Source organism: Canis lupus, chromosome 31 (genome assembly GCF_003254725.2).
Source record: "Canis lupus dingo isolate Sandy chromosome 31, ASM325472v2, whole genome shotgun sequence".
NCBI classification, from domain to species: domain Eukaryota; kingdom Metazoa; phylum Chordata; class Mammalia; order Carnivora; family Canidae; genus Canis; species Canis lupus.
In genome coordinates, this window is record NC_064273.1 from 31,272,438 (window position 1) to 31,286,589 (window position 14,152).

The 14,152-nt window shown below is 46.6% G+C and overlaps 1 protein-coding gene across 6 annotated transcripts in view; it reads right to left on the reverse strand.

Annotated features, from left to right (window-relative positions):
• Positions 1–11,220: 11,220 nt before the first annotated feature.
• CLDN14 (claudin 14) overlaps positions 11,221–14,152 on the reverse strand; it is a 59,181-nt gene continuing 56,249 nt past the window's right edge. For all 6 annotated transcript variants that reach the window (XM_049104648.1, XM_049104649.1, XM_025449823.3 and 3 more), the window contains one exon: positions 11,221–12,297. In XM_049104648.1, coding sequence (XP_048960605.1) covers positions 11,538–12,251 — 714 coding nt within the window. In that variant the 5' untranslated portion in view covers positions 12,252–12,297 and the 3' untranslated portion in view covers positions 11,221–11,537. The remainder of the gene's footprint in view (positions 12,298–14,152) is intronic.

A 14,152-nucleotide genomic window follows, 5' to 3' on the forward strand; every position in this document is an offset into this window, starting at 1 on the left:
AGAACTAGACAAACAGGACAGAGAGAAATAGTCAAGGAGACAGTCTAGAGGGCCTGCGACCCCAATTTGTGTGAAGAAGGCTCTTGAGAGGAAGGAGGGCAGAAAAAAAAAAAAAAAATAAATAAATAAATAAATAAATAAATAAATAAAAGGAAGGAGGGCAGAGAGCAAGCAGAACAGGACCGACAAGTAAGTTGGATGAATTGTATATAAGATGGGGGAAACTTAAAGCCTTTTATTTAAATATTAATGGAAAGACTTTGGTTTCATTAAAAGAATTCCATTCGCAGAAGACAAGATGTACAGATGTTTTAGAGCACCAGACTGGCACAGAGCTTCTCCCTAAAGACCCTGATTTAACCATGGCCCTGACCACATTTGGGCCGAGTAGGGGATTGCCTCTCTCTATGCCATGTGTTGTTGACTCTCCTGGTGAAACAAAGTTCAACATCCACTTGGAAAAAGGCCTGGGCTCAGGAGCACAGTACAAAATACATCCCTATATTTTTATTCTCCTTTTCAGCTTTGGTCAAGCGGACTTTCTAAGAGTGGAGTGGCCCATGATGTGAGGAAGGCCCTGTTTTCCACACAATGCAGTCCTGAGACGTTTTGTGCAAAGAGATTTCTAAAATAAACTGAATCATATGTCAAATATGTAGAAGAGTTGCATATCTAAAGGGATTCGATAGCTTTTTGTGAAGTACAAAGCCATGTATTCAACAGCAAGTCACTTGTTGAAGAGCTGCCATGTACAAGGCCATGGGAACATAACTTCCTAGATCAGGAAAGCTCAGAATCTCATGGGAGAAGGAGGCAAACACAGGGTGAGTTGTAAAGAAAACAAAATAAAATAAACATATCCCAGTTATGAGTGTCTACCTAGATAAATGACCATTGGATGAATATAGCTGTATAAGTACCACCCAGATCTAGAGAGGGAACATTACCAGCACCCAGAAGCCTCCCAACTACCCCCTGCCCATAACCATCTGTAATGGTACGGATGTGCCCCTTCACTCCTGGAAACAGAAGTTGTCGTTGCTTCATCTCCTAGTCAACACTTGATATTGTCAATCCTTTACAATTTAGCCAGCCTAGCGTGCATGTAGTGGTACTTATCTTATTGTGGTTTTAATCAGAACTAGATTTTATGTTGGAAAAACAAAGTCATGTGATGGTCTGATGTCTGGGTATCACAGAGCAATTCATAGTCATTACGAAGAGGGGTGGTAAATTTCATAACAGAAATATTTATAGAGCTGTGAATGGAAAAACAGGCTACCTCTCCAGCTGAGACGGTTGTCTGGGGAGAGGCTGGGGATCAGGTTCTGTCTAGGCTCAGGGACTCCTGAGTATAGCACTGGGTCTCCTTATTCACACAAGAGCTTCACTGTCCTGGTCCCCCATTGCCTCCAACTCGTGTTGAGCAAAGTCATCATGAGCTCCTACTCAAGGCAGGCACCAGCTTCCCCAGACACCTGTTGAAGCCACTAGACCAAAACTCTCCTATGTTTTTCTGACTGTTAAATCCTGCCTTCTTGCTATTTATTATGCTGGATGGGAAATCTATGCAAATGCTTTATTTTGGAAAAATGCCTGGGATAACTGAAAAAAATCCCAGACCTCCCCAGAGCTCTAGGCAGCTGATGCTCCCAGCAGGAGCTGGTAGGCTGCCCTGGTGGGATGGAAAGCTTGGGCCAGTCAATCATTTACCCAGCAGGGATGGCAGGGTGGCGAGCTTTTAAATAGAGAGCCCCATAGGAGAAAGGAATTGCAGTATATTCCGTGCTGAGCTTTTCGGAGGTGAAGCTCTAGAGCAGGAGGTGTGAGGAGGATGCAGGTGAATCACCCCCAGGGCCTGGGGACCTCCAAGATTTATGGGGTCGACCTCCGCTGGCCTTTCCCAGGCAGGAAATGGACTATTGGCTCATGCCTTTCCCCTGCCACACACACCTGCAAGAGCCAGTTGGTAGTATTTTAAAATAATTTACTAGAATGAAATTTCTGTGTTTTCATTTGGATAGTTGCCCAGTAATTGGCTTTGTGCTTTTTGATTCAAGAAATAGCTTCAAATATCCAGGACCTCAGATTTCAATCTCTCCTTTTGTCTCTGTCTCTCTGTCTCTCTCTTTCTCTCTCACACACACACACCACACCCCTGTGTCTCTTCCTGGTTGAGAAAGGTGTGAGGATACTATAGGAGATGTGTGGAGGCTCTACTCCTCCAAGTTGTAGTTAAACCTGGTTTACTCACCTGTTGTTCCCCTGGGGCGTGTCTTCTGCTTCCTCCCCCCTCTCTGGAGCTTGGTGACTGTTAAGCTACTGAGTATGGTTAATTCTAATATCATTTGTCTAAAACTGACTTTTCTGGCAGAAGAAATGTGCACTGGATTTGCCTTTGCTCTTGGCCTGACTTGGTTTATTTTTTATTTGTTTTATTATTAATTTTTTTGGCCTGACTTGGTTTAGCAAGGCTGTTCCCAGGGGCTCTTCTCTCTCTCTCTCTCTCTCTCTCTCTCTCTCTCATCTGTGGACCTTGCAAATGGCAGCCAGCGGTACCAAGAAACCCCATGACTGGGTACCTATGCCTGGTGCTTCTCTGGCCACCGTGAGGAGCTCCTGCTCTGTCTGTAACAGATGGGAATACTGCCTGGGGTCATTGTGATTTACTTTGGGGCATTGAGATGGCTCTTACTGAGCAGTTAAAACAAACAAACAAACAAACAAACAAATAAATAAATAAATAAATATGTACTTGAAATATTAAAAAAATAATGTCCATATATAATGCTATGTGAAAAGAATAGCCTACAAAACTTTGTAAAGTAGAAGTTTTGTTACAAATTATAAATTAAATTAGATGTAAAATAAAGGACTACAAGAAAAAAAAATATAAAAAAAAAGTGGAGCCAGATTTCCACTGTCTTCAGGAATGGCGGAGGCAGGTCTAGGCTGCTGTTCTGGGGTCCCCTAGCCCCCCAGACACATGCATAAGACTTCTGGGGTTCCCAGGGGGCTCTTAAGGTTTATTTTATTTTAATTTAAACATTTTTTTTCTTTGGACCCCTGGGTGGTTCAGTGGTTGAGCGTCTGCCTTCAGCTCAGGTCGTGATCCTGGGGTCCTGGGATCGAGTCCTGCATCGGGCTCCTCATGGGTAGCCTGCTTCTTCTCCCTCTGCCTATGTGTCTGCTTCTCTCTCTCACGAATAAATAAAATCTTTTAAAAATTTGTTCTTAAACTTATTATTATTTTTAGTAATCTCTACTCCCAACATGGGGCTTGAACTCACAATCTAGAGATCAAGAGTCTCATTCTTTTCTGATCCAGCCACCAGGCACCTAGTAGACTATTACTTATGTGCAGTAGGAAGTTTGAATTTCAGGCTGCAGAACTCTTCATGCAAAGGGGCTTTAAGCGTATCTTTAAGTCATCTGAGGAATTTTCTTTCTTTCTTTCTTTCTTTCTTCTTTCTTTCTTTCTTTCTTTCTTTCTTTCTTTCTTTCTTTCTTCTTTCTTTCTTTCTTTCTTTCTTTCTTTCTTCTTTCTTTTTTCTTCTCTTTCTTTCTTTCTTTCTTTCTTCTTTCTTCTTCCTCTTTCTTTCTTTCTTTTTTGAATTGTAGCCCTTGAGACTTTATCACTACTGGAAGTCGCAAATATTTTCATATCAAATTGTTGCAAATTTCTGAAAATACTATTTACGCTCATTATTGCTTTTGGCCTTGCAGTATTTTTTGCAGGGTATTGTCATTTAGCGCATTCCTGAAGGAGTGCAAATATTACCAGTGATGTCACACTTTGTAAATATTTTGACAACCCCTTTCAATTTCATTGGTTTCTTTTTGAAATCTTACATAGTTCTCTTTTGTCTTTCTATTCAAAAATATTAATGTGGTGTGGAGTCCACGGGAACCTAGGACAGAACCTGGAGAGAAGACTCCTAATGTGTTATCTCGGGAAGAATCCTAGTAGGTCTGCCTTAAAGCTTATGCGGGAGCTTCGAGCTGCGTATTTTTCCTTGAGGGCTCTTGCAACCTTAGGGCTTGGATACAAGAGTGTTCTAACCTTAGTGCATCCACTCTCCACGCAGGCAGCTTGTTGCTTCCACCTGGCCACCGCCCTCAGCTTCCCTTTTGCTTTTCTTTTTTTTTTTTTTAATTTATTTTTTATTGGTGTTCAATTTACTAACATACAGAATAACCCCCAGTGCCCGTCACCCATTCACTTTTGCTTTTCTAAGCCCAATGCCTGCCCTGCAAATGAAGCCAACCACAGCACCTCCATCCCACATGACCATGAAGATCAAGGAGTTAATGTAACGCTGCTGATCACTCCCTTCAAGAACATCCTCTCCTTAGTTCTCCTTGCTCACTGGGCATTCCCCCTCCGGCTGCTGGCTAGATCAATCCACCTCATCCTCCCACCCTCCAAACATGAACCTCTTTGGCCTCTGATTCCTCATCTGGTTCACTTCCAACGTGATCCTTTCTAGCTGCCAGCTTAAGTGATATTCCTGGGCTGATGGCTCCCAAAGTGACCTCTCTCTGAGCTCCAGCTTTGTATATCCAAGAATCCACCCCACATCTCCCCTGGAGGCAGCTCAGACCAAACACCTGGTAAATTGATTTAATCTACCTTAGTAGATTTTTCTACTAGAATCTTCTAGATTCTACTAGAATTTTTCTTTCTAGAATCTTCTTCATTTCAGAAAGTTGTAACCCCATGCTTCCAGTTGATCCAGCCCCAAATCTTGGCATCTTCCTTTAAGACTTTTCTTTCTTTCTTTTTTTTTTTTTTTAAGACTTTTCTTTTCAAGCCCAGAATCAAGCCCCCAGGAAATCCTATTGGCTCTGTCTGCAGGCCAATCTCTTCTTCCCCGTCCATCCTGCCACCTGGTTCACAGCCACATCTCCTGCCAAGATTCTCATCATCCATGCCATTCCCTCTGCCTGGCAGGGAAAAAGCAAGGAGGGATCGAGGCAGGGAGAAGTACAGTGGCGCTGTAGCCAAGCATGGGATGTTGGGGCCAGGCACTGAGTGTGGAAATCCTGACCCTGCCTTCAGTTTATCACCACAACGTAATAGACGGTTGCTATACAGATTGTGAGTGAGCGATCATTCTCAAATTGTTTCCACCTAGGGCTGAGAGTGGCTGACACAAAAGTAGAGTTGTCTGGGAGATTTCAGAGGCCTTTGATTTCTAAAGGCTAAACCTATGAGAGCAATCAGAGTGTGCTATTCAAGAGGCAACATTCAGGTGCTTTGGGTAGGAGAGGGGCATGTCTCCATCTCAGAAAGTGGCTTCCAGAGACTCAGCCAAGGACAAAAGAGTTCATGAGTGGAAGTTTCCAGTGTCTGCTCACACAGGGCTGGTGAGGGCTTGGGACATGACATGAATGACTGTGGTGATGGATGGGTTGTGGCCTGGGAGGAGCATCAGGAGGCCGTGGGCTGTGAAAGCACCAATGCCAACAGTCAATGGGTAACAACAAGGCATCCTCAAGGACTCAAGACTGGCCTTCACATTCAAATTGGCAAAGAAGAAGTCAAACTCTCCCTCTTCGCCGATGACATGATACTCTACATAGAAAACCCAAAAGTCTCCACCCCAAGATTGCTAGAACTCATACAGCAATTCGGTAGCGTGGCAGGATACAAAATCAATGCCCAGAAGTCAGTGGCATTTCTATACACTAACAATGAGACTGAAGAAAGAGAAATTAAGGAGTCAATCCCATTTACAATTGCACCCAAAAGCATAAGATACCTAGGAATAAACCTAACCAAAGATGTAAAGGATCTATACCCTCAAAACTATAGAACACTTCTGAAAGAAATTGAGGAAGACACAAAGAGATGGAAAAATATTCCATGCTCATGGATTGGCAGAATTAATATTGTGAAAATGTCAATGTTACCCAGGGCAATATACACGTTTAATGCAATCCCTATCAAAATACCATGGACTTTCTTCAGAGAGTTAGAACAAATTATTTTAAGATTTGTGTGGAATCAGAAAAGACCCCGAATAGCCAGGGGAATTTTAAAAAAGAAAACCATATCTGGGGGCATCACAATGCCAGATTTCAGGTTGTACTACAAAGCTGTGGTCATCAAGACAGTGTGGTACTGGCACAAAAACAGACACATAGATCAGTGGAACAGAATAGAGAATCCAGAAGTGGACCCTGAACTTTATGGGCAACTAATATTCGATAAAGGAGGAAAGACTATCCATTGGAAGAAAGACAGTCTCTTCAATAAATGGTGCTGGGAAAATTGGACATCCACATGCAGAAGAATGAAACTAGACCACTCTCTTGCACCATACACCAAGATAAACTCAAAATGGATGAAAGATCTAAATGTGAGACAAGATTCCATCAAAATCCTAGAGAAGAACACAGGCAACACCCTTTTTGAACTCGGCCATAGTAACTTCTTGCAAGATACATCCACAAAGGCAAAAGAAACAAAAGCAAAAATGAACTATTGGGACTTCATCAAGATAAGAAGCTTTTGCACAGCAAAGGATACAGTCAACAAAACTCAAAGACAACCTACAGAATGGGAGAAGATATTTGCAAATGACATATCAGATAAAGGGCTAGTTTCCAAGATCTATAAAGAACTTCTTAAACTCAACACCAAAGAAACAAACAATCCAATCATGAAATGGGCAAAAGACATGAACAGAAATCTCACAGAGGAAGACATAGACATGGCCAACATGCATATGAGAAAATGTTCTGCATCACTTGCCATCAGGGAAATACAAATCAAAACTACAATGAGATACCACCTCACACCAGTGAGAATGGGGAAAATTAACAAGGCAGGAAACAACAAATGTTGGAGAGGATGCGGAGAAAAGGGAACCCTCTTACACTGTTGGTGGGAATGTGAACTGGTGCAGCCACTCTGGAAAACTGTATGGAGGTTCCTCAAACAGTTAAAAATATACCTGCCCTACGACCCAGCAATTGCACTGTTGGGGATTTACCCCAAAGATACAAATGCAATGAAACGCCGGGACACCTGCACCCCGATGTTTATAGCAGCAATGGCCACGATAGCCAAACTGTGGAAGGAGCCTCGGTGTCCAACGAAAGATGAATGGATAAAGAAGATGTGGTTTATGTATACAATGGAATATTACTCAGCTATTAGAAATGACAAATACCCACCATTTGCTTCAACGTGGATGGAACTGGAGGGTATTATGCTGAGTGAAGTAAGTCAGTCGGAGAAGGACAAACATTATATGGTCTCATTCATTTGGGGAATATAAATAATAGTGAAAGGGAATATAAGGGAAGGGAGAAGAAATGTGTGGGAAATATCAGAAAGGGAGACAGAACGTAAAGACTGCTAACTCTGGGAAACGAACTAGGGGTGGTAGAAGGGGAGGAGGGCGGGGGGTGGGAGTGAATGGGTGACGGGCACTGGGTGTTATTCTGTATGTTAGTAAATTGAACACCAATAAAAAATAAATTAAAAAAAAAAAAAAGACTGGCCTTCACTCCTACAAATCCAGGGCCTCCCTTAGCTCTGTGGCCCTGAGACATCCTAAATGCAGGGGAGAGAACCAGAAAACATGGATCAGAGCCAAACTTGATTTGATTTAGAGAAGCAAGGAATTGTAGCATTTCTTATCCCATGAGGGTCATGTTGTAATTTATATTCATGACAATGGTCTGACTCACATTTCCTTTTTATTCTGAAACTTGGGACTGTGTGTTGGACCTCCAAAAGAAGACCATACTGTTGTTAAAGCAGCCTTGCTTAAGACCGACCAGTTCCAAAGGTTTGGGCAAAACCAGGAACAGGCACCTACTTGAAGGCCCTGGTGGTAACATGGCAAGAGAGGGGCTTGCGTGGCCTGAGATACTTGCTCTGGGAGTGACGGAGGAAACAGGGAACTGCATTCTTATACCCTGTTTCTTGAGGGAGAGAATCAAGGTCTTATTCACATCTACTTCCTGTTTGGACTGGCTAGCTATAGGACGGAGTCATCCATGTGTCACTTCTTATATGTTGCTTCCTGCTTTCTATGGGAATTCAAGTTTGGACCTTTGGGTCTGGCATCACATTCCATCAATACAGCCAGAGCCCAGGTAACAGAAGCTCTAGGGGGTGAAGATTGTGGCAAGAACCATATATGGTCATGAAATAATCTCTTAATTATTTGGAAATAGTCTAGACACAAAAGCAATTAGACTATGGGTCATGCCGCTACTTGAGTGAACATATCTGTCACCTGCTTACCTGTCTGGCTTTGAATCCTGGGTCTTTTACTCATTGGCTCTGTGATCCTGGGCAAGTAGCTAATCTCTTCTAAATGCTTTAATTTTCTCCTTTGTAAAATGGGGTTAAGAGTTGTGTTTATCTCATTGGGTTCTCATGGGTCTCATTGGACCAAATTAGTCAACAAAAAGTATGCTTGGCACATAGTAAGTGCCCAGTAAACTGTAATCACTATTACTATTGACTTCTCACCTGAGTAAGAGATAGGGACATGTTTTATTTTAGTAATGAGATAATTCAAGGAAGAATTTGAAAAAATGCTATTTTTTCTTTAATTTATAATAGGTCTATTACCTAGAGTAACTTCACCAGACACATTGTAGACCATGACCATCAAGGGAGAGCTAACAGAATATCATTCTGGTTTTAGAAGATTCTATTTCCCTTCTTTATTGGTTCAGATTGATTTATTTTTTTATAGTTTAAAGAGTAGGTTAAGATTATTTGTTTCATCCTACATGAATGATGACCTTTCTGGTCTAATTCCCTGGCCTTGTTGGGATGGCAGCCCTCCTAGATTCTCTGTGCTCAGATAAAGGCTAAAATGTACTGCACCCCTCCTTCCAGACCCAGGTGGTACCTGTTGCCTGGGTTGTAAGGTCAACAAAAAGTAGTACAGAGCTTCTCCTTTAACTCCCACTTCCCCATGTCGGGAAGGTTTTCCTCCTGCCAGACCTCAGCAACAGTGTAGTTCAGTAGCTGTAACTGGTAAGGCCAAATGGAACCAGAGGGTCTCTCAGTGTACACACATCCCTGCTGAGAGCCTCTGCCTGCACGTGAAGCACATGGTGGCTGAGGTTCTTGTCACCATCTCAGTGGCCTGATCAGAGGGCCTGGAGGACCCTGTCAGATGGAAGCATGAAGTCAGCGGAGGATGAACCCACCTCTGGCCTTGTTGGATCCAGGGGCACCATGCTACAGCCTGCCTGGCCCTTTGACCATGGTCCAGGAGCCTCCTCTTCCACCCTTCTGATCCTGGCCACTGCAGCAGCGAGGTTGGCCAGCTGGCTCCATGTCTGTGCTGACATGCTGTGGCTCTCTCCTCTGCAGGCAGTGACTGCTGGAACCCTGGCCACCCTTCTCCAAGACCCCTTGAGCATGGAGGCACAGCTCTCAGGCACAGCCCTTCTGCAGAACAGGGTATTCTCTTGACATGTTCAGAACTTGAAGTTTGGGACAAAGGCATGAGCCGGGCACCATCAGGGGGAATCATGGGAAGGCTGTGAAATGGATGGAGATAGAACAGGACTAAGGTCCCCAGGCTAATGGGAGAGCTGTGTGTGTGTGTGTGTGTGTGTGTGTGTGTGTGTGTGACCCTGTTCAGCTCTCTGACCATGTGATTTAGATCACAACCAGAAAGCATCATCGATGTTCTTAAAGAAGTCCGAGCTCATCTGGTCCTCTCAGCAGTGCTTTGGAGCTAAAAGAGAAGTAAACACACTCTTGTACCTGTTCTGATGGCAGCTGCAATCCTGCTTCTTTTTTTTTTTTTAAGATTTTATTTATTTACTCATGAGAGACACAGAGAGAGAGGCAGAGACACGGGCAGAGGGAGAAGCAGGCTCCATGCAGGGAGCCCGACGTGGGACTCGATCCCAGGTCACCAGGATCACGCCCCGAGCCAAGAGCAGATGCTCAACCACTGAGCCATCTAGGTGCCCTGCCATCCTGCTTCTGTCCCCAGAAAAGGAGCTGGTGGTGTCCTGCAGGGCCCTTGGGCGTGAGCAGTGCTCCTAACTGGGCTTCTTGCCAATGCCTAGATAGCTAAGTAAGCAGCCACCCCTGATTTGTCTTTTTTAAATGATTTTATTTATTTATTCATGAGAGACACAAAGAGGCAGAGACACAAGCAGAGGGAGAAGGAGGCTCCCTGCGAGGAGCCTGATGCAGGACTCGATCCCAGGACCCCAGGATCACACCCTGAGCCGAAGGCAGGGCAACTGCTGGGCCACTCAGGCATCCCTGCTTTGTCTTTTTATTTATTTATTTATTTATTTATTTATTTATTTATTTATTTTAATTTTTTAATTAGAGTTCAATTTGCCAACATATAGCATAACACCCAGTGCTCATCCCGCCAGGTGCCCCCCTCAGTGCCCATCACCCAGTCACCCCCACTCCCCACCCACCTCCCTTTCCACCACCCCTTGTTCGTTTCCCAGAGTTAGGTGTCTCTCATGTTTTGTCTCCCTCACTGATATTTTCACTCATTTTCTCTCCTTTCCCTTTATTCCCTTTCACTATTTTTTATATTCCCCAAATGAATGAGACCATATAATGTTTGTCCTTCTCCGACTGACTTACTTCACTCAGCATAATACCCTCCAGGTCCCTCCACGTCGAAGCAGATGGTGGGTATTTGTCTTTTCTAATGGCTGAGGAATATTCCATTGTATACATAGACCACATTTTTATCCATTCATCTTTCGATGGACACCGAGGCTCCTTCCACAGTGTGGCTATTGTGGACATTGCTGCTATAAATATTGGGATAGTTGAGAACTTGCCTAACTTGGGAAGGGAAACAGGCATTCAGAACCAGGAGATAGAGAGATTCCCCTCCCCCCTGCTTTGTCTTTTTAATGCTGACTTTTGCTTCCTTACTAGTGAGGGGCTACCACTAGAACACATTACCTTTACTGTGTGATTTACGGCCCCGTCTTTTCCCCCCAAAGCCCTGTGCTTCCTGCCCTGCCTCTGCACTTAAGCTGGAGTTGACAGTTTTTGGTGGGTGTTGCTCAAGCAGCTTTTCGATGAGTATCAGCCCAGCCCTCCTCTGATTTTCCCATCATGTGTGGGTCGGGGCCCCTCGCCGAGTGTCCCCATCGCTTTGCCGCGTGAAGCTGTGACGGTGTGCGGTGGTTACAAGACCTTAGCAGACAGGACAGATCGGAAACAGAAACGGATACTGTCTATTTCGTGCACGACCACATCCAAAAGGTTTATTCCTATACCGCAGACAAACCCCACAGACCAAACTCCCGAGTTGCTTTGCATTCAGCTGTTATTAAATCACCCACATAAATACATAAAATAAATAAAAAACCCAGAAAGGATTGTTGTAAGTCTTTGGTATATAGAGCTCCTCTCCTCCCATTCCCCCCTCCTTCCCTGTGTTCTAAGCCCACTCCCCTCACGATCATGTTATTCCTCTGGACACGAGAGTGGCCGGGACCGTGCATGGGTGCCACCCCGGGGTCCGTGGGCTCGGGGAGGGGCAGGCCCTGGGCACTCACACATAGTCGTTCAGTCTGTACCCGCTGAGCGAGGCCGAGGTGGCTGAGGGGGCCCGGTTGTCCTTGAAGGCAGCGGGGGGCCGGTAGGCGGGAGCGGTGGTGGCCGTGGTGGCCCTGGGCGGCACCTGGTGGGGCCCGGAGGGCACCTCGTCCAGGCAGGACAGGCAAAGCAGCGTGCCACCGATGAGCGACAGGGACGAGGAGATGAAGCCGAGGTAGAGGGCCTGCCCGAGCTCGAACTTCATGCCGCTGGGCAGCAGCGGGTTGTAGAAGTTCTGCACCACGTCGTTGGTGGTCCAGGAGACGGCCACCATGCACAGCAGGCCGGCCAGGAGGAAGAGCGCGCCGCCCAGCACGGCGCACACGGTCTTGGCCGGGGTGCCCTTGGCGCAGCGCGTGCACTTCATGCCCACGACGGCACAGGCGCAGGCGGCGGCCGACAGCAGGCACGAGATGACCATGAGCGCACGGGCCGCCTGCAGGTCCCGGGGCAGCGCCAGCAGCGAGCGGTAGATCTGGCACTGGTAGATGCCCGTGCTGTGCCACACGCACTCCATCCACAGCCCTTTCAGGTAGGACACGGCCGTCAGGATGTTGGTGCCCACGTGCGCCGTGCGGCGCCAGTGCGGCAGGATGGTGGTGATCAGCGTGCCCACCAGGCCCAGGAAGCTGAGCAGGAAGCCCAGCAGCTGCACGGCCGTGCTGGCCATGGTCCGGGTGCCCGCTGCCCGGCTCGCTCAGGCGCCCGCCGGAGTCCTAATGAAGCCGGGGGGTGGGGGGGAGGAAGGAAAGGAGTTAAAGATTATCTCGCTGCATTTATTTCTGCCACCGAAACTGAGTTTTCCATAGGCAGTTGGTATGACAATTAACATATTTTTCAAAAACAGTTGCTGAGACTTCACTGGGTGAAGGAATGAGCGGCCGGGTTACGACATTTTCCCTGGAAGGCCAGAAGGGGAAGGGACGGGGGCAGGAACCCCGGCGGGGACCCCAGCGAAGGGCAGTCCACACCCCCCACTTGCCATCTGTCAGCCCTTAGCAAGCGCGTGTGGCAAGTTCTACCTTATGTCTACCCTGAAACACTTCTGCTGCATCTGAATCTCCTCTCCTACCGTGTGGCCAGTAATCACTTCGGTTGTTAAACCGGCCACAAACATATGGTCTCATTCATTTGGGGAATATAAATAATGGTGAAAGGGAATAGAGGGGAAGGGAGAAGAAATGGGTAGGAAATATCAGAAAGGGAGACAGAACATGAAGACTCCTAACTCTGGGAAACGAACTAGGGGTGGTGGAAGGGGAGGAGGGCGGGGGGTGGGGGTGACTGGGTGACGGGCACTGAGGGGGGCACTTGGCGGGGTGAGCACTGGGTGTTATTCTGTATGTTGGCAAATTGAACACCAATAAAAAATAAATTTATTATTAAAAAAAAATAAACCGGCCAACGGACTGACAAGAGTCAAGTGGTGTGTTACCTACGACTTAGAAATTAGCCTGCGGTGGCCCTTCAGGGTGGTGACTTCCCTGTGCTCTCCGGGTGGGAGAGATTTAGCATCCGTAGGCGGGGCTGATGCTTCCTTCCAGAATCCTGAGCTGGATGTGAATTTAGAGATTGCCTACTGATGCCAGGGGCCAGGGATGACCAAGGTCACCAGCTCCTTAGGTGCTCAGCCCAGCACCACGAATCACCCACCACCCCCTCCAGGCAAGCCGCCTCCCCTTTCACCTCTCTGCAGGGTGGCGGGCTTGTTGCAAACCAAGCATGGCCACCTGCCTTTCAGAGAGACAGGAATGCGGAGTCATTTCAGAGGTTTAAAAAATTCTAACCATGGCAAAATCTAGAACACTTCTTGGGGGCAGGGACCCAGCACCTGTGTAGTGCCAGACAAATAGGGGACACTCGGGAAATATTAGAAGGAAGGATGGAGAGAAGCAGGGAAAATGATGCAGGGAGGAGTGGAAGGGAGGAAGGAAGGCGGGAGGGCCAGCAGAAATACCCCAGTGGCCACCACCGGCTCCTCTCTCTTGCCTGGGGCAGGGTACCAAGCCGTGTTGCCACCCCTACCTGCTGGGTGACTCGGGGGGTCTCTCTGGGCTCAGCTTCTTTCTCTAACACGAGGGAGCTAGACCCCAGAGCCCCAAAGTATCTCCTGGTCCTGAGGGGAGAAAAGGGACGCTTCCCTGATAACAAGTCACTTCAGCATCCCGAACCAAGGAAGACCTCAGTAGGCAAAACCCATTTCTTCCTTCATCTCAGTGAAGTGTGGGAGGCTGCCAGGAGAGAACGGTGGGCTGGCAGGACACCTCCCAGGCCCTGCTGACGCTCACTATGACCGTCTTTAACCCCGGGTCCCTTGGGGAGAAATCCCCTACTCAACTACCATCATCTTGCTGGATTTAAAACTGTATATGGGGCTTAGATGTCTGAGCGTCGTAGCAGGAGATTCTTAGTTCTATGCTGGTTAACAAACAAGCAAAGCTCGGTGACAGCATAACGGTGTGGTGCCAAACAGGACATGCAGTCCCCTGGCAGTGAGTTTTCTCGGGCCTTTTAAAGGATCATTTGTTCAGGACACAGTGTTTTTCACCCACACTTGACGCTGACCGGCCC